At 38.8% G+C, this 21,416-nt stretch overlaps 1 protein-coding gene across 3 annotated transcripts; it reads right to left on the bottom strand.

Moving 5' to 3' along the window:
- Positions 1 to 557: 557 nt before the first annotated feature.
- rnf24 (ring finger protein 24) lies at positions 558 to 21,023 on the bottom strand. Of its 3 annotated transcripts, none has more exons than XM_058640929.1 (6): positions 20,577 to 21,023; positions 12,275 to 12,424; positions 8,644 to 8,686; positions 8,149 to 8,190; positions 3,417 to 3,496; positions 558 to 1,591 (listed from the first exon to the last, which is right to left on the bottom strand). In XM_058640929.1, exons 2-6 carry the CDS (start codon positions 12,415 to 12,417, stop codon positions 1,450 to 1,452), a joined length of 450 nt encoding a protein of 149 aa, XP_058496912.1. In that variant the 5' UTR covers positions 12,418 to 12,424; positions 20,577 to 21,023; the 3' UTR covers positions 558 to 1,449. The 3 variants fall into 3 exon arrangements, with proteins under 3 accessions (XP_058496912.1, XP_058496910.1, XP_058496911.1); XM_058640927.1 differs by lacking the exon at positions 20,577 to 21,023 and adding an exon at positions 14,577 to 14,779; XM_058640928.1 differs by lacking the exons at positions 558 to 1,591; positions 20,577 to 21,023 and adding exons at positions 9,178 to 9,223; positions 14,577 to 14,915 and having other exon boundaries at positions 3,443 to 3,496.
- Between the last annotated feature and the right edge of the window lie 393 nt (positions 21,024 to 21,416).

Below are 21,416 nucleotides of genomic sequence, written 5' to 3' on the forward strand. Positions count from 1 at the left end.
GGGGTTGAGTTATGGAATGAACTCGGCGATGATTTGAAATTGTGTTTGAAGTGTAAAATAATTACAGCTCAGTGCTGTAATAATAATAATAATGATAATAGACATATAATAAGATATTTTCCTTGGATTGTACAGCACGTAACGATATTCATTCATATGAATTGTGAATGAAAATAACATGGCATTACTGTAATATTACCTCCTCACTATCACCAATATTATCACCAAACTACATTAGGATAGGATGTTGTAATTCTAATATTGCCTCTCTATTACAAACTGATCACTATGACCATGTTGTCACTGTGCTGGAAAGTGTGATCCATCGCCTCAACTGTGTGTGCAGCATATTTCATTTTTAACAAGAGCTCAGAGTAAACTGTCAGTCATTTTCGAGCAGAGCGCGTGACGGTAGTTTAACGTATGTTTAAAACGTTAAACATGTCAAACGTCAAAGCAACATTGGCACAAATGTGCTTCAGTAAAAAACAGAGTAATGTAGCAGCAGCAGGGCGAGATAAAAGTGGAATATCTACGTCATTTTAAGGTTATTTCCACACTCGTGGTTGTTATCTACAGGAATACTGCTATACAAGTTATTTAGACATGGTGGTTCTTGTGTTCCCACAAACACTAACAGCAGCTCGTTAAATTTGTTTGATGGGAATATGATTAGTTCGCTGTTGTGTTTCCTCTTTGTCATACAGTTTCACATTTAGTCAGACATGAAGTCTCGAGGTGATTTAGAGGTGATTTCCTGTGCAGTTTGAACAGAAACCCAAATCTTCTGACATCTTCTACTGTAAGTTTTGTTGTCCCTTTGTAAAATACTATATACATATTTATATATATATACTGTATTTATGCGTATATGTGGTGTTTGAAAATCAAAGTTCACTAATTAAAAAGGAAAAACCAAGTGGCGTTGCACAAAAATGAAAGAGAATGGCAAAATACAAACCATGACCTTGTGACTAAACTCACAAGCAATTAAGTTTTGACTTCTTGTAAAGTGCTTATTAAAAAAATAAAGGAAAAAAATGATAAACAATGAATATTTTAGTGTATTGTAGTTCTTGGCTTTTGTCTTTTTCTTCATCCAGCTCTTTAGCTGGTGTTCCCAGAAAAGTGCTTTGGTTGCGAAAAAGTTATTGAACACATCATGGCCAAGACAGAATCTTCTTCTAGGACAACTCTTCTTCATCGGCCGCGAAGAAAAACAACAGCAGACACACGTGAGATCAGTTGATGAACAGTCAGAGCTGATTTTTTTTTAAGGTAAAAGACGGCTGCCCGTCGACAGCCAGTGTTTGTCTCTGCACAGCAACTCCTCACTGTCCACCGACTCACATCAAAGTGTACCTGTGCAGGTGAGAGAGTGAGCGATGGGATGATGTGTGTTTTTGTGTGTCTGTTGTTGTGTACTGTTTTGCGAGGGGCTTCGCTCTGCTACACCAGGTTCTCGATGCCGGGCAGGGGCTGCTGTACTTGCGTGGCGGGCTCCGTGATGCTGGCCTGTTGGGCGAGCTGCAAAACGGGCATGTTGCACAGCGGGCACACTTTCCTCACCTCCAACCACTTTATGAGGCACCTGAGAGAAAGCAGAGCGACGACAGAGCAACAACATCAGGTTTATTAAAGTTTGATTCAGGGACACAGTTTGCAAATAATTCTGAGGTGTGAATTTTAGCACAAACATTACGTTTGACATGATTAAGCAAGAAAATGATGGGGACCACAATAAAGAACCCTCACGGGGAGAAACAGGTCGACCAGTTCTCAACTAGTCTGAATTAGTCCGTGACAACGTTTTACGAGCGACACACAAACGAGTGACTAGTGACTTGTGAAGCAGTTGTTTTCAGTGTCACTGAATCATTAGAATAAGATAATTCAAAATATTTGTCAAGCATTTTACTTCATAACACAGAAAAAGAGAGTTTGCTTGGCTTGATTTCATCACTTCGGGACGACTTTAACAGTTTGAATTGTTTGAATGCCACGTCGTCAACATTGCCTGTTCTGATTGGTTAGATCAGTGTTTCCCAAACCCTGGTCCTCGGGGAACACCGCTCGCTCCAACACACCTGATTCAAACGGTCTCTGCAGATGCCCGATAACGAGCGGTGCATCTGAATCAGGTGTGTTGGAGCGGTGTTCCCTGAGGAACGGTCAGATGTGCGGCTTTGATATAGATCGACAGCAAACAAGTTGTTGATTTCCTTTGGATGTTAAAACATTTTCTTTTACCACAGAAATATAAAATCATTTAAAATAGATTTATTCTGGACTGTCAGTTGAAATATGGTGTGTGTGTGTGTGTGATCTGGTTGTAGGTAAACATCTGAGGTGTGACTCACACACACTTCACATGGGGTTAAGAGGTGTCAGCTGTTGGGGGTCAGGACAGTGTGACTCTGCACACACGCTGCAGGTACGGCGCTCGTCTGTCACACATACATGTTATAACATTCCACACTTTTTCAACCACACTTATGTCAGAGGGTGAAACATTAGCAGATGGATCAACACCTTTGTTTTTCAAGCCAATGTTACATGTATATAAATCTTATTTTATTGTCTCTTTTTTAAGGTTAAACTTGGCTACATCATTCTGCAAAACGATTAGGGCTGCAACGGATTATTTTCTCGATTTAATAGAATAGTTAGTAATTGTTTGGTCTGTAAAATTTTGGAAAATGTTCCAAAATTGGAACGTTTGTTTTATCCATAAACCAAAAGGATTCAGTTTGAATGATCTCTTTGTTAAATTTAGCAAATATTCACATTGAAGGAGCTGAAAAATCTGAGAAACATGTTTCATCGATTATCAAACAGGTTCTCTGACAATTTTAATGTTAATCTAAAGGTGAATCAATAACGTTACGACTTTAAGTGATTGTCGCTTGTAGCGTGACCATAATGTTTGCGTCGTGAGGACTTAATGTGCAGCAGGCAGTAGTTAAACATGCATTATTCAGAAATGTACTGTTTAATGTATGAAGTATGTATGAAGTACAATGTATATGTATTTTTTTACATGGCTTTCCTTGCACACACACACACACACACGTGTATGTGCTAAAAGCAGTGTTTATACAGTTGATTCGTTGAGTGGTGACCTCTCTTGCCACAACTGGGGAAAAAAACTAGGCCAAGGGAGGTGTCACGCTGATATAAACAACTCAGTTGAAATGGTCAAATCACGAGGGGGAGGTGTGTCATGCAGTTGGCTCATGAGGCCTGTGTAGTTCCTACGTTCATACACACTTTAGGTACACAAAGCGACGTAATCGTGAACTTTTTGTTTGACTACCACACACAATGACGTGAAGAATCATGTTTTAGTTCCAGAGGTTCCAGAGAGGTGTTCTGTGTGCGCACGCAAGCATGAGAGTTAAAAACTTCAGACTTACTTCCTATGAAAGGCATGTTTGCAAGGACAGATCCCCAGCTCGTCTTTCTGTTTGAACTCCTCCAAGCACACTGCACATATCTGAAAGGGAGGGAGGGGGTTAGAGCAAAGCAGGGACTCCAGAGCACGCTGGCTGTTCTCTGCTGTTTGCCATGCGTGTTTTTCAATCTATTTGACGCACATAAAGCAAAATGTCCAAACAGCAAAGGACAAGTACACAGGGCAAAAGACAACAGACTCAAACAGTTTTTAAACAAATATCAACCCCACTGGGTTGTTATTTGTGAGTGACGGTGATAAAACAAGGTCAACATGTGCAACTTAAAAGCCACACAAACACGTACGTGAAGATAATATCTTTAGAGATTTTAGAGAAATACAAATCTTTTCTACACATGTATAAATTAATAAGTGAATTGAATTTCCCATGCAGTCTTTTATTTCATTCAGGTTTTTTTGGAAATACAAAAAAACCCAAAAACAAACAATTCCAGTCCAGGCATCTATTAGTGTAACTCAAGATTATCAATGAATGCACTCAAAAGTTACTTTTTTAATTAGCTCATATAAACATTTCTACAGGGTTGTTAAAGGTTCATACAGCTGGATGTTTATTATAATAGTACGAAAAGTAAAAGTAGTTCATGACACTGGCACTAAGTCTCAGATCAAACATCCAGACGTTGCAGTATTCCCACCATTACCGATGGGAATACTGTGTCGTCCAGGCGGTAACAATTTGCTGAAAGAGAGTTTTAATTTGGCAGACTAACTCTGCAACGCTACTCCTTAATTCTGCAGAAACTTTCTTTTTCTCCGTGCTGTTAAATGAGAGGCTGGATGGACAAGTGAGGATGAAAAGAACAGCATGGAGACTCCAAGCTTTCTATACTGAGGACTTTTGGAGGTGGCAAAGAAGTCTACTGTCTTTATTGGTGAATAGATTCCCGTTTTTATTCCTTTCAGCGCCATGTCCACGGCGCCACAGCCACAGTCGAGATCCAGCACCCTTTGCCAACCTTTGACAGAAACCCTTTCACCCGATTAAGTCGATCGCTCCTGTAAGCTCGAGTTAAAGTCTTCACGCGAAAAGCCATGGGATGTGATTTTGTGGAAAAGCATAATCAGATCATGAGCTTCAACAAAGAGGAAACATTAACCTCTGTCCACTGAGATTAACATGCTTAAAGGTTTAGAATCAAAAAAGAATATGTGGCACGGATAAGACGTGTGAAAGATGTCGAGTAGAAATAAGTTCATTTAAATGGCAGATTCAAGAGAGAGTGAAAAACTCCGAATAATCTGCAAAGGTAATCTGTTGCCAGAATAGTTGCTAATTAAGCCAAGAGAGTATGAACTCAGACTGACACACCGTCTGTATCTGGATCTCTGGTGCTGGGCACCTTGGTACCACGTCTATATCAGTCCCGCTTGCTTCCCTATTACTGTGATCATTATTATATATAATTATAATTGATAAAGAGTGCTTTTCACTTTCTCCTTCTACAGACTGGGTTAAGTACATTGTGGACATTTATGAAACTTGACAAATGCACCATTATTAGTGCAAAAATATAGAAACAAAACAACTGTCTAGATATTTAAAGTAGGCATTATTGTCAGTAAGGGCTGCAACGATTATTACAAGATTACTAAATTAATTTGTCAACTATTTTCATCATCGTTTAATCGGTTTGAGGGTTTTTTCAATTATTAAAACTTTTCTGGTTTCTTTGCTCCATAGAACAAAGAAATAGAGCTGAAACGATTAATCAATTACTAAATTAAACTATTTTGATAATCGAATAATCGGTTTGATGCTTTTTTCATGATTAAAACAAGATTTCCAATTGTTTAAGCTTCTTAAATGTGAATATTTTCTTCATTTCTTTGCTCTGGACAACAAAGAAAGTCAATCATTTTGCTTTGTGGACAAAACAAGACATTTGAGAACATCATCATTTCCAGGTTTGACGAACACCGATCTACATTTTTTAAGGTTTTCTGATATTCTGAACACCAATCGATTAATCGAGAATATAATCGACCGATTAATCGATTATGAAAATAATCGTTAGTTGCAGCTCTACAAAGAAATCATTCAAACTGTCTTGTTTAGTCTTCAACTGAAATGATTCATTCGAGAACATCATCATTTCCAGGTTTGGTAAACACTGATCTACATTTTCTAAAACTTTACGGACCAAACAAGTACTCGATTAATTGAGAAAATAATCGACAGATTAATCGATTATGAGAATAATCATTAGTTGCAGCCCTACTGTCAGTATGTGGTGTATCAGCATACACATATGATTGGTACCCATTTCCTGATTTGGCATACAGTGAAGACCATAAATCAGAAATAATAGGAATACTTAAAACACAGTAACACTGAATGAGATTCATTATTGCTCACTTTATTGTGAGATTATAGTAAATTTAAAACTTTTCAATGTGTATGTTTGCCCCCATAAATATCTACTATGGATAAGTTTATTTTGTCTATTTCATGACAATATGCTATGGATGGAAAAAGAAATTGTCCTGCGACTAAACATAACAAACTGTAATTAAAACTGTAAGAAATAAGTCAAACGAGAAGAAGCTATGGCACAACAGTTGCTGACACTTCACACAGGGACAGCGGTGTACAGCCATATTATGTGGCATGAAGTTTTCCCAATGTTATTATTTTCATGTGAGAGTGTTAAAGTCAAGGGGTCAAACCCTTACTAAATAAAGAGCCCTCCTCACATGACTTCAGCTGGAAACTGATCCAACAGCTGTGTGATGAGATCCCCCTGACCACACTGGTGTGAGTGTGTGTTATTGTCTTTCCACAAACACGGCTTGGTTATTATGTCACAGCCTCACATGATGCTTTCTCTCACTGACAAATAAATAACAAAAGCCTGAAGACTGGTGGGACACTGGGAAATTCCCATCCCCGATGACAATAAACCGCATTTAGCTCCAAGCCTGTGTGCTCATGAAGACGTTAGCGGTTACATTTCATTTGCACTCCAGTGTTAATTTTGCCTCTCTAAGGCAAAAGACCGAGCTGTTCCTTCACACACACTCTCAGCTGCTTGCCACTACGCTGAGAGTTTGTCCCTAAATGAAAGACTACGTCCACATCCACACACATTATCAAATCACCCCTGGTATTTTGAAGTGCATGAATGACAGCCTAAACATGACATGCGTCCCCAGATGTTCAAATTACATTTTAAATTACATTACATTTTTACCATTTGGAACATTTCCGTGTCCACCCAAAGGCAAAGCAACTTTAAGGCCATAAGACATTCGCTTTAACTGGGGGCTGAGTACACTGTACAGTAGGTTTCACTGTAGCTGCACAAACATGAGTGCAAAAGGAACAAACTGAGACCGAGCAAACTATGAAAGGAGAGTTTTTAAGGGTTAATGGTTTATGAGGCTCTGATGCATATTCAGTGTTGTGCAGTGTTGCAGCACACTGCCTGTCTGGACAAGGAGCTGCGAGAAACAACAATTTGCACATTGTTTGGCTGTGAACAGGGACAGTGGGGACAACATGTTGTAGCCCAAGCACAAGAAGGCACAGCTGAACGAGCACGTTGATAAACAAAAATGGCAGCTATAAGAATTTGTTGATGCAGAACGTTAACGTTAAGGGCTGCAATGACTGATTAAAAATGAATCGCCATCTATTTTGAGAATTGATTATTCCCTTTGAGTGAAACAATGACAGAAACAATGTCTCTGATTCTACAACTACTTGAAAGTGAATATTTTCTTTGGTCCATTTAACAAAGAGAATTTGAACTTTTCTGACATTTAATGGACAATATGATCAATAGATTATTTGAGAAAATAGTCAACAGATTGATGGATTATGAAAATAATCCTATGTTGCAGCCCTACCTAAATGTCGCTTTGTAACTGCAATGCACAACAGGAAGTGCTGGGGGCAGTATCACCGAGAATAATGGTGAAGAGTGACAAAAAAAACAAGGCCCTATCTTTCAAAAAGAATTCCTCACCAAACTTTCCACAATGCAACCTCCTTTAAAAAGGACATGCTTGGTCCATAACTCTCCTCCACCTAATGTCATCTCGTTACTCTGTTGGTTGGAGCATTAGCATCAATAATTCAATAGTGCTATATTAAATCAGTCACATGATTTGCTGTGGGAACACTATGTTTTCCGAGTTTCAGAGACTTAGCTGCGCTAATATGATGCAGAGAAGGAGGAGATAACTAATCCACAAATCAAATAAATGACTTAACATAAAATGAATAATCTTTCTGCGTGGGGTTTGCATGTTCTCCCCGTGTGTGCGTGGGTTTTCTCCGGGTTCTCCAGTTTCCTCCCACAGTCCAAAAACATGCAGATTTGGGGATTAGGCAAATTGGACACTCTAAAATTGAGGTGTGAGAGTGGATGGTTGTTTGTCTCTATGTGTGGTTTACCCTGCATATCGCCCTATGTCAGCTGAGATTGGCACCTGTGACCCGTGACCCCCATGTGGAGGACAAAGCAGTAGAATATGGATGGATGGATGGTTGATAATCATTATTTGAAGCCCTACTTGTTAATCATAAACTGGTTGATGTGGGTGATTTGTCAGGTTACATTACAGAATGTTCTGTCCTCTAGATATCCCGTGTGTCAATGGAAACAGTTCTGGGAATTAAATTGTCATCAACTGATAATAACCAAACAAAGAAGATGAGCGCTTACCTCATGCAAATTTAGCTCTTTGACTTTTTCCTTCTGAATGACCTGAGAGATAATAAAGAGATAAGACTGCGATGAAAAACAAATCAAGCTGAATTAAGGACACAAAAGATAAGATTAACCATAACATGCAAAAACACCAGTGTGTGTGTGTGTGTGAGAGAGAGAGAGATAGTGTGTGTAACTTTGACATGCCTGAGTGGTTTGGCATGCTGGTATTACATAATTGTAGAACATGAAACTTGTGTTTATGCCCTTCATCACTCCCCTCTTCGGGGGAAGGGTGTACATGTTTTGCTTCCTCTCAGCTCAAATACACAGATTTTCGGTGTCACAGTTAGGCTTTCCAAAAACCACTGACTTATTTTGAAATGATCTAAAGTCAGCAGTGAAATGCCTGCGTGTGATGTGTCACCTGAACATACATTCACTGTAGGACTGTTCCAAACTGCCATGTATGTTGGTGTTTGTGTGAATGTGTGTCACTGGTTTGCTTACTTGTTTGTATGCATATAGCTCCTTGTGTGCCTGATGCCGTAACCTGGGTAAAGGAAAAGACAAAACGTCTTTTTGATTAGTAAGTGACCTTCTCCAGCCAGCAACACAACAGAGATAAACTATCCATTCATCCTGGAAAAGGAGTTTGAGAGAGAGAGAGAGCGCGAGAGAGCGAGAGAAAAGACTTAACTTAAAAGTAAAATATCAACTCACAATATTGCTCAGAATAAGAAGACTCGTACATTTTACGTTACAACATTACTATAGTTCATTAGGACACGTTACACAGGCTTGTAACACAAAAACAGGTACAACCAAAGTTTGTGATTTACATCAAACTCTGGGTGTAACTCCTCAAAGACGCTGCTCTTGTATATGAACAAAAGCAGTGCAACTAAGTGAAAGGGTAAAGAGCAGACAGAGAACTGGATCATAGGAGAATTCAGGAACTGATAATGACAATAAAATACACAGGAAAATAAATAAGAATACAAGAGCAAGAAAGATAGGAGAATCATAGTTTTTAAGATTTACCTCCATTATAAGTAACCTTAACCTCTCGCAGCAGAGTGAGAGGGATCTGTAAAACAAGCAGCACAGTCTAGGAGAGAAACTGACATTTTGAATAAGGTCAGCAGGTAAAGGTGCAGAAACTCCCAAGGGTAGGTAGGCGACAAGGTGCACAAGGGTGAAGGGTCATGGGTGACAACTAGAGAGGGGTTGATAAATGGCTCTTTACCCTTTGTCAAATTGGGTAAAAAAACAGGTAGCTGAAAAATTAAAAGCATGCGTCCAAATTGGCATCCTTCTCTAAACTCATGCAGTTATGATTTGACTACCATCAAAATAAAATCCAAATGTCAGCCACCATTATATTCCACAGTTTAAAAAGGGTTTGGTGATAAGTGTGTGTGTGTGTGTGTGTGTGTGTGTGTGTGTTAGGACTGAGGACCCACTGAATTAGGTGGCTGAGGATTTCTGTGACAGCCTTCCTCGTTTGTCTTTGTCAAATAAGAACCTGTCGCATGTCAAAATGAACAAGCGAGCTACTTTGGAACCTTCACTCCTCAGTCAGTGAAAGGAAAACAGTGATGCTGAGTTTGAAAAAGAAAACTAAAGGAAAAAGACTTTTCCTTTTGCTGGTTCTTGTGTAAACTGGAAAAATAACTACTAATTGAGTTATCTTGTAAGACCAAAATAACACAAACTTTGTACTGTTGTGTGCCCAATGACACATATGATTAAGTTATTATGGGCATGTTCCTTGGGGAGACTACATCTTTAGATGCTTTTTATGGAGCAAAAATTGCTCTTTGGTCGCCTTTAATAAACTAGCAATGTTGGTTTTTAAACGTAAGGATTCATGGTACTGCATCAAAGTCAGAAAATGTCGCTTAGGGGTTACAAGAAATTGTAAGGAATACAGTAGTAGTTAACCTACTTACCATTTGCCATGTGTGATAGGATATGAGAGGGTGTTGAGGGTTGTATTTTTGGTGAGAACGGCTGATTCTCACTGTCTTAGATAAAGGATGCTGGACATTATGTTCAGTTGGGTTGCTGCCAGGAGAAAACCTATGCAGCAACCTATGCAGCCATAATTGAATTAGGTCAGTGGGGTTAAACAAAAGGAGCAAGGGAATGATTAGAAATCCCCCTTCCTGCAGAGAAAATAATAGTTTAATTGAGGTTTATTGGGAAAACAAAAATGGGAAAAAAGTTGAATTCATATTAGGGGTGGGCAAGATATATTGTCTAAGATAATATTGCAATTGTTGTTTTAAAGATATACATTATCGAGTATATAAATGACTTTGCAAAAACCAAGGAGACACACACTGATACTCCACAAATTCTCTGACTAGCATACTCCATGTGTGGTTATGCTAATAAGGACAAACTATGGAGACACCAGACCCCGCAACTAAGTCTTTGAAATTGTTTTATTGCTCAATTTGTTGCACAATAGAGCATCTGAATGTTTAGCCAATGTTTGTACACTGTAGTTCAGTTATAAGCCTTTCTATCTTTACGTGAATTCGGAAAGAGTAAAATAAAACTTTTAAAACTAAAAACTAGAGATTTTGGCAGGTTAAACAACATCCAAATGTCAATTACTTAAGAATGTGTAGGGACATTAAGGAGATTAAGTGGCTATTCCTCAACAGGATTTGAACTTGTTTCTTTGACGCCAAGTGCCATGATCGCAAAAATGCAGAGAATCGCCTTTGAATTTCTGCACATTACTGTTTTTTAGTATGATTTCAGATCATCAGGTCACCAATTAATGTATTGTAGCTACCATCTCCAAACTGTGCTGTTGAAACATTCCACCCTCCTGTGAAATTACCATTAGTAAGACATACACAAAACGCACACATTTTTAAAAAGGAAAAAAGACAGCCCTTGAATTGTGCTTCAACTAAAAGCCATAGTGGTACATGTCATACACAACAAATACAAGGTTCCCATTAGCAAAAGCCATTACATGATGAAACATCAGTTCCTGTTGACACATCTTATTTACTTGAAATGAAAAAGTACATGAGGGCACTGAGTGAATGATTCATAAACCAAAGTGACCTGAAATGTACAAGGACAGGCTACACTGTATAGCAACAGTGTGTGAGAATAAACATTCAGTTCCCATTATAATTATAAGTCTTAAAAGAATTAAAATCTGTATAAAATAGAGGGTGTATATGACTGGAATAAATATAGCTTTTTCATTTTAAACGTGTAAATAATTGTGGGAAAATACAGGGCTGCAATGATGAATTATTTGATTACTAATGCGATAATTTGGTTTGAGTGTTGTTTTTTTTTTTAAATAACTACAAAAAGCTTTTTTCTTGCTTTTCTGGTTTCTTTGCTCCATTAAAATGTAATAATTTTGGACCAGATTATGAATCGATAAATCGAGAAAGTTATCAACAGATTCAAGTAATCATAAGATATAACCTTGACGGTATCATTTTAAAATGCAAACCCTCTACCATGACCACAACACTTTAGTGTTTCTAGCAAATATTCTGGCAGTGCAGGAAAATCTGTGTCTTGTGTATTGAGTTTGTGAAATAAATTCATAAAAAACGTGTTAACACGCCGTTTAAATATTTACATGTTGCTTAGACCTGAGCCAATCCCCATTGACCACTGCTGAATGGATAAAAAATGATTAGCATACTTACTTACAAATAAACTTCATACTGAGACCAGACAAAATAATATATAACGCAAATGCTGGGAGTGAAAAATAACTCTCTACTGCTGCATTAGCATTGTAGCCAATATGTAAAACAACTGACTGGTTTTAATACTACACAGAAAACAAAACCCTTGGTTTCCCATGGTAATGTGATTATGCCATTATTAAGTTGCATGCAGTAGGTTTTGGTAGCATGCACCTGCAGACTGGAGGGTTGAGAATCATGAGAATCATGAGAATCATCCACATCTAGCTAGTGTATGTTTTGGTTTAAGCAGTAAGATCAAAATTGTGGCTTTTTATAAAGTGGCTATGCATAACAGGATAAGTCAGCTTGTGGTCAAAATAGTCATTTTAAGTAACCTAAGGAACCCGTATAACGAAATACATTCAAGCCAAAGCTAAAGGGCACATGGATTTTACCTTATTAAGTAACAGCAGAAGAGGAGGCTGAGGATGAAGACAAAGATGGCTGTCCCAAACACCACGATGTAGATGTTAAGGGGAAGGTTCTGGAACCCTATATTTGGCATCCTGGAACTGTAGTGTGGGAAATCAGAGCTCATGGATGTTCTGGATGGAGGGAGACAAAAGACATATGATACATGTAAGTGTTTCTTTAGACACTAATAAACAACACAAGCGGAACTGAAACAATAATGAAAGGATAATTCAGTGTCAGTTTTCACTTTCAATATTACAAGTCAAGGTTAGTTTTCACTTTTGCTTTTATTCTGACGGACTAGTTTAGTCTTGAGCAGATTTTCATGTAGTTGAACCTGTGAACCTGAAGCCCAAATTAAACTAATTATCACTCCATGTTGCTATTAAATGTGAGGATGTAATCATTAACTGCAAGAAGAAGAGATATGTTTCTTCTTCCCCTTCTGGAAAACGGTACTGTGGCTCTCCCATTCCCACACACCAGTGAGTTTAGTTCTGCTCCACTCCACAGAACAGTGGAAAGTTTTGAGGGCTTCATCATAGCCACAATCCTCTGCTTATGATTGCATCATGTATTTATCACAGTGACTCAAAGTCTGGCGCTTAGTTATATGAGGGAGGTGTTTCACTAGTGGAACAGGACACTGAATTTTATTCTCAGAAGCCTCCCGCAGTATAAAATTACTTCTAATGACAGTTGTGATGAGCGCCTCAGTGCAGAACCAATCACTTTCCCTGCTTAAAGGTTACGCACAGTATCATTTGCCATTTAAGATATACACACTGTACTTATGTCGAGAGTTGTGCTACAACATTGATCTTGCTGACACCAGGCTGGTGATATCAAAGATATTTTTATGGGCTGGACATAAATATTCAACTATCCATTAGTTTTATAATTTTGGGAAAACAACCGAAATCAAAACACCCTTTAGCTATATTTAAACGTTTAAATTTCTCAGATTAGGAGGCATCCAAGAGTGTCATGCACCTCAATATAACAACACATTACATGACGACAAAAAAAATCTCCAGTGTTCCAAATATGCTGAAAATGGCTTGTACCATAGGTTTTTTTTGCCAGGTACAGTTACAATATTGTTATATCTTAAACACAAAATAACTTGCATTAAAGAAATCAAGAGCAACCACTAGTACACATCTTTAAGAAGCTCTTGAAAACCCAGCTCTTTCAAGAGCATCTTCTGTCCTAGCACTTACCCTACCCTGCACTATCTCCTTCTGCACTTGGAGCCACCTTGGCACTCTCACCCTCTATCAGTCCACTGCTCCTATGTAATGGAGTTTTTTCCAAGACTACGTCTATGTAGCTTATTCCTCTTTTGTCTGCTAAATGCTTGAATGTAAATGTAAACACAATTGCAGAGGAAGGACAAGCCTAAAGGCCCCAAAATGCCAATGGCACATTTGATCCACACTCATGGGTCAAAAGATAATCATTACAACCATGGGCTTCATATGTTGGCTGGAAGACTGTGTCCAGCACTTAAGACAAATATTTTAATTCGACAAGTGGATTATACAAGTATACAAGGAATGGAGACAATGTTCTACTCTCAGGAAACGGCAAACAAGAAGGCACTAGACCTTCAATCCACACAAATGATTTTTCACACTTTCCTGACATGCATGAAATACATGCATCGTACATGATGAGAGTCACGTCCACAACTTCAGTTTGTAGCTGATGAGCCTGATGAGTCAACACAGAGACTGGGAAATGACAGGACAACAGAACTGTAATGAGCCCCTCCCATAAACTTAGGCAATTCTCTGGCCTGTAGAACCATCAGATGCATCCCTGGATGGAAATAGCCAGGGCTGAATGATGCCACACATCACATTGTTTACTTGACCTGTTGTTTCCAAGCAGCAAAAAACATTTCTGACCAAACTGATTTCTGCAGCTATTATCAACAAGCTTATCAAAATCAGTCCATCAACGCAAGTTTTGATGATTGTCTTAAGAAACCAATCATTTATGATTTCAAACATGACAAATCCTATCCATAGCAGACAAATCCTGCAATGGTATTATTTCAATATGTTTATCTAATTTCAAGGCATCTCTCTTCATCTTTACTATCATGCAAACACAATCTTCCCATGTTAATCTAAACACACAAACATGCTGTGGAGCGTAATGCCTCTCACACGACCAATAAGCAGCACCACTGAACTATGAAAAAACATCAGTGAGGAACTCACAAGACAGCAACTACATTTGTATAGCTGGTTTTCATGTAGAACATGCACATACCTGATTAATCCTCCCATGCTAAAGAGCAGAAAGGCCTGTACAGCTCTATCACAAAGGCCTGTGAGGAGTGGCATGACTGTGTCCTTGAAAGACTTGTCTGTGGGGTTAGCTCCTTTGAACACAATTTGGACCGTAGCCTTGTCCTCTGGGTCAAGCTCTATGTGAAGCACCATCCCATCTCCACTCTCTGACTCGTTTTGGCATCTCTCTATCTTAACAGAGACACAAAAAACCTGCCCCCTGCTTATCATAGTACTCAAACATAGTGCACAGGACACACTCCATGCTCACAAATACCTCTGTGAGACATTTGACTCCAACGCAGACAGGCAAATATTTAAGCAAGGCAAAAGACTATGAACAAGACCAACGGAATTTATGAGGTTTATATTGATTTAAATACAGATGAACCAATTTTTATAATTTTAAAAAACACTACAGTACCTGCTTAATGTATTCTACATATAGATTTGAGTTCTAATAAAGTTAGAAACTACTTTTGATGGAGTAAGACGCTTGAAAACTGTTCATGGGATACATCGATGTGACGGTCAACTTACTGGGTATACATTGGGTATATGAAGTGATCTAGAGATCCAATCCAAACAAAACCCTGAATGACTTGGCTGGGAAGCACTATGTAAATATGTTTTTGCAATTGCCAGATCTGAATGTGTCAACAGAATTTGCAAAAGAATGCAAGTTAAGATTTTTTTGAGTTTCATTTAATTTTTTCTATGAAGCTTAACAAATTTGATTTATTGTAATGGCCTCTCACACAAAAGAGCAGTAGGAATAAATGTCATGGCCATGTATATGGCTATGTATAAATGCATATGGAAGCAGCTATGCGTTGTACAACAACACACAATACATTAACTCTCTCATCAGTTACATTTGAATGAATTCAATCTGTTAGTCTTTGGTAGTGGAGTGGCCTATATTAAGGTCATAGACCCCAAATTACAATTACCCCATTCCCATTGGTCAAAAAAACCAAATGCATTTACTCCTCGGTTTAAACACACAGTTTTTGTTTATCAGCTTCAGCTCTGACTGGCATCAGTGGGGATGTGAGACCTGGGTGAAAACATTAATTTCTTCTTCTCCATGATGTGCATTCATCATCCAGTCGTTAGCATAGTTGATAGCATTGTTTGTAGCAAATCCTTACTTTTTACTTGGGACAGCACTCAATATTACTACTCATCATGGGTGGAAAAAAAAAAAACTCACGGCAGACCAACCACTGGTAATAGGAATGGTGCTGATTGCTTTTTAAACAGCTTCTCCCTAGTTTAAAAATCCTGGGTATACCTGCTAATCCAAGTGTGAACAGTCCTCACATGGTTTGTAGTATCATCTTTCATACGTTTGTGTGTTTATTAACTTGCTCTGCTACCGTTGGCACTTTTTGAAAGAGATTTTCCAGTAAAATCTGTCCAATGTGAAGTCAAATGACACATTCAGACTTCCTTAAAACAAATCACAAATACACTTTGGTCTTACTTCCTAGGATAAAATAGCTTATGTTTGTACTAACTTTTATCAAAACGTTACATTTTTTATCGCTACACTGCTTAATCAAATAAGTAAACCAATCTGCAGATTACTGACCAAACTGGTTTCATTATTGGTTTTTGGTCATAATTGGAAATTTTATTATGACTGTCGTTTCCTTATGATAGGTCTTAAAATTCTGACTCAAGAAACCTTCCTTTCTCTTCCCTTAAGCCATTAGTTAATGAACACATCATGACTACATGATGACATGATCTTAATCAAACATGAACATGCTGTGCATACACCCATCATCCTCCCCAGAACTGAATAACACGGCATGGACAAATGACGATCTGTAAACAGTTTTATTATGTGAGAAAACTGGTTTCAAAACTATTGTTTTTTTTTTTTAACAAACCCAAATAAAATGAGCTCTGTTCAGAATTCTTCTTCTGAGGAGCCACCATCAACAAATTCACAAGATGCTCTTTGAATAAGACGTGGACATTTTCAAAAGCAGCCATGGCTGACCATGAGATTTGCACATCTGAAACTTAATATAGCAAAAGGACAGCATCAAACCCCAGGGCCTCAGACCCGGAGCACGAGACTCCTCAAAACGAGCTGTTGTGGTAAGTAAAATGCCAGTTTTCGTGATGCTGGCAGCAGATTGTTATGTTATTATACTACCTCTGTAATATCACCTTTTAGTAAAATGGCACACTAATTATTTTTGATGATAGGGTGTCATTTTGGGTTATAAAAAGGTAACAGTTAACAAATTCAAATTGATATCGGTTATATAGTAAAAGCTAAAAATACATCAACACAAATACTGCATCAAATGAGATTAGTATGATTAAAGAAAGAGGTTTAACATCCTGTGCCTGTCATTTGCTTAATTTATGAACAACTATCTATGTTTAGCACATTTGGTCATTGTACTATTAATAACTAACTATAGAATGTCTGACCCCCACAGAATATCTAACCTGGATTTGCTAACACCTATGAGCCTAGAGCTCAGTAAAATGTACAAAACATTATGAATAAGGCACCATCAAATTTAGAATAGAAAGTAAAAGCAGAAAAACAGAAAAACCTCTTAAGGGGAAAGGTTCAGCTACCTACTAAACTCATCTAGGTAAAACCATATTTACTCTTCTGGCCTCTCCCCTTGAAGCCCGTCATTCCTCAGTGGACTCTGACAGTAACACAAGCTAACACAAACAAGAGGAACTGACACACACAGCTGTCTCGTAGCACTCTTGCCTCCTTTATCCAGTGTGACATTTTTCTATTGTCAGTACTTGATGTCACCTCATTTATCTGCAGCATTTACTTTCTTTTATCGCTACAGTGGCGATTGTGTATCGATTACTTGTTTTTCATGTAGCCACACAGATATCCTATTTAATAGAGTAGGTGTTACTTTCATTTGAAAATAGTAAACTATTTGCAACATTACCATTGAACAAGATATGTAAATTGTAACCAATCTTATTTGGTAACTGCTATATAGAAACAGGACCCGAGTACAGGGTTGGAGTGACTAAAAATAAAACCTGTGGTCATGTGAGGAAGAGATAGACGAGCTCAAGCATGAAAACAACCTGCACCCAATACAAGTCATATCAGTTCTTTGGGTTATCTGTTGCTGATCTGCAGGAAATAAACACATCTTCTGACCCAGACAAAACAGACACATTCACACACAAAATCTCAAAACGTATAGTATTCATACTCTAGCTAAATGACAGACTCCACCTAATGCAAATCAATGTTACAACATGCCCAATTCCACTGCCAAATGGATTTACTGGTAATTCACCATGCAAATCAACCTGGGCCACATCTGACAATGTTAAACAATGGTTAACATCTAAAAATGAGGTCTGACCTACTGAATAATATAGGGTATTTTAGTTCAATTTGGTAATTTACAGCTAACCCAAGAATATACTGCAAATTTAGCAACCAATAAGATAGTTTAACGGCAACAGTTGTATTAAGTATAATATTTAATCCCCTGGGGATGAGTTCCCACCATCACTAATGTATTTTACTTACATGTATGCACTGCTGGTACTGAAGGTGCACTTTTTGTCAACCTGTGTCTCAAGTGCTGCAGTATTTGTATTTGGAGAATTCTGGGCCAGGTCTAAGTCATATATTATGTAATGTGGTATTTGACTATTTATACCTTGCCCTCAGTATGAGAAGCGAGTGCTCTTAAGTAACTTGCAGCTGTGCAGGTGTCTCGCCAGAGACTGTGCATTTACTAAATACTTGAGAACATCTTAATAATACTGTTGATCCATTAGAATTAAAATGTTCATTAAAATATGTACAGAGCCCTGATCTGTATCACATCCAGAGGTCAATGTACACTGTACATGTATACTGATACTTTACTGTTATTGATGCTACTCTAAAATGTGGTGTGCCTGGATGTGGAGGCCAGAGCCTTCTGTTTAAACCAGTGGACTCCATTGTCATGTAGAGTTTCGAAAACTTTTTTACTATAAACTTGGCAACAGCGCCGTATCATACGCTGTTTGACAAAGTACTAAGAGGTAATGCCAACAGTGTCTTGTGTACACATTTAACCACAACAAGTGGCATATTTCCACCGGCTCTAGCGCCTCGCCTTGCCACGCTTAGAGCCTCAGCAACAGAGCAAGGAGGCTGCACTAATGACACTGCCATTTTGCTGGCGGTAGCAGAAAAACTAGCTTTACTAAAGCAGTCAAACTTGCTGCTCCATCTAATGTTTAATAGACAATTGCATTTGGAAGTATTTTTTTATCACTAGCAACTGAATTTTTGCTTTTTGCATGTGTTTAGCATGCAAGAGAAACTGTCAAACACTAGTCTGCAATGACACTGAAGGGCAAACAATGCAGCACAAGGTCACATGTAATTGCCTGATTCCGGCTGCTTCGTCATCATGAGGACACGATTGAAAAGTGGAAAATGCTTCCAAACCAATTTCCTGATTCTAAAGCGAAACATAAATACTTATAGCAGCAAAATTTATACAAACACTAATGCTGAAGTCAGAGTAAATGTTTTAAGAGCGATTATAGCCTGATTCCAAAAACATGAGCTTTACTGATTGTTTACATACATTGTTTACATTTGTAAACAACATTTGTTTAACGTCTTTATATTTTTTTTCTTTTTTATACATACGTTTCAGTTTATATTTAGACTGTACATAGACTTGCATATCCGCTTATGTTTCTATCTTGTAACATATTCTGGAGCTGCTGAACTGTGAATTTCTCTGTGAGATGAATAAAGTATCTATCTATCTATCTCTTTTCTCCAGGTGTCGCCTAACCCTGCCCTTTTGTGGTTGGGTCAGTTACCACTGTGTGGTCCGTCGGTCAAGTCAAAGCACAAATTTGAGGCTCTGTGATCACCTAATGCTACATAGTGACCATCATAACAGACCAAAAGATTGTGTAGTTCTAGCACAGCAGAAGTGGTACCAACTAGGGCTGCAGCTAACAATTATTTTCTCTATTAAACCTGTATTTGTTTGGTTTGTAAAATGTCATTAAATGAAATGACGATGTTCTTAAATGTCTAGTATTCTCCCGAAGTCAAAATGCTCAATTTTAATGATTTTTTTATACATGGAGCAGAGAAGGCACAGTATATTCACATTTTAGAGGCTGAAAATCATAAAGCTTGTTTTAATAATTGAAAAAACGTTCAAACTGATGCATCGATTACCAAAATAGATAGTATGCAGCCCTTGTATCACCCACATCTAACTCTTAATCGTGATTCAGCAGCAATTACAGTCCATAAACTGTCATTTCAATGACAATACATATTTTCTGTAGACATAAAAGAGTGAATGTAAAAAACAAAGAGTGGATCCTGCGCTGCTATGAAGTATACCCACTGATAACGTGCGTGGTACAGCCCACACAAAGCTGTCAGTGTTGACGGAAACACAGATATAGCCCTAACGTTCCACACCACGCGTTTCACTCGCTGTTTGGATAACTATGCACCAAGTTTGACACACGGCGGTCGTGAACTTTCGCTAACATTAACACATCACTGAGTCAGCTTAGCGGCACATTTGGAAACTACACGCACTGCAGGCTTACGCATAGAAGAACGTGCCATCTCCCTGTAGTGATGGATAACCAATGTATGCGTTTACACTACATTATCTCAGGATGAGAGACAACTGGGTGTGGCCTTGGTAGCTAGCAGTTTTCGCCGCTAACACATAGCGTCACTTAACGTGATTCGTGGTCAACCCACGGACAACGGCAACGCAGGAATTTAGCATTTAGGCAGCAGAGGGACTTTCATACACGCACCTGACGCGTCATATTGACAAAGTGTGACGACTTATAACACGTTTTCCTCTGGAAACGTGACGGCATCACTGGATGTTGCCAACTTCTACATGTCATCAGCTAGCAGCTGGAGGCTAATGGGTTAAAAGATAAATAGACATCCACTCACCAGCGATGTTCTCCTGGCGGGTATATCTTCACACACTCGCGGTGCTTTGAGGCTTCACAGGCGACAAGTCGACCCAAACTGCAGGCAACGACTGCCGTAATGATATCAACAAAAAACCGCACTATCTCAGCGTAACCGAACCCCTCCTGGTGGGCGACCTCATCGCACACAGCTCCCGCCGGTTACGTTGACTGAGGTGGCGGTTGTGGTTGCTGGGATTCTCTGGCGGAATAGTGGTGAACGTGTTTCGTGAGGCAGGGAATCCTCAAAGATGGGCGACTTTCCTTCTTACTGAACAAAACTCCTCGTCGTTTTTGGCAAAAGAAACAGTAGTAGGCAGTCTGCACGTTTCGCACGTAAACGTCGGCAAGCCCACGACCACCGTAGTTAGACCCCACCTCCTCCCAGTCACAGCCAGTCAGTCCAGCAGCTACACAGCCCGAAGCAGAGGCGAGACTGGAGAACAGCGTGTACGAGGGGAGGGATGCTATTCATCCCGGGAGAGAGGGAGGAGGAGGAGGGAGGAGGAGGGAGGGACAGGGGTGTACACGGTCACGTAGCAGACTGCATGCATTCTTAAAAAATAATGGCTGAAGTTACAGTCAGTACTGTTTCTTTGTGTTGTGTGTCCTTGTGATACACGTGCAAGGAGCCTACACAATAACAGTCAACTGGATTAAAAAAAAAAAGAGAATCCTTGGTGTTTCTGAAAATAACAGCACGTTAGACAGTCATACAAGGAGAAGAGCCTCTTCTTGAGAAACCTCAGACATCCTATCACATTAGGTGAGCCTTCTGTGAAAGAAATATGATGGCCTTGGTATAATAGAAAGGATGTCA

This window comes from Solea solea, chromosome 10 (assembly GCF_958295425.1).
Source record: "Solea solea chromosome 10, fSolSol10.1, whole genome shotgun sequence".
NCBI lineage: Eukaryota > Metazoa > Chordata > Actinopteri > Pleuronectiformes > Soleidae > Solea > Solea solea.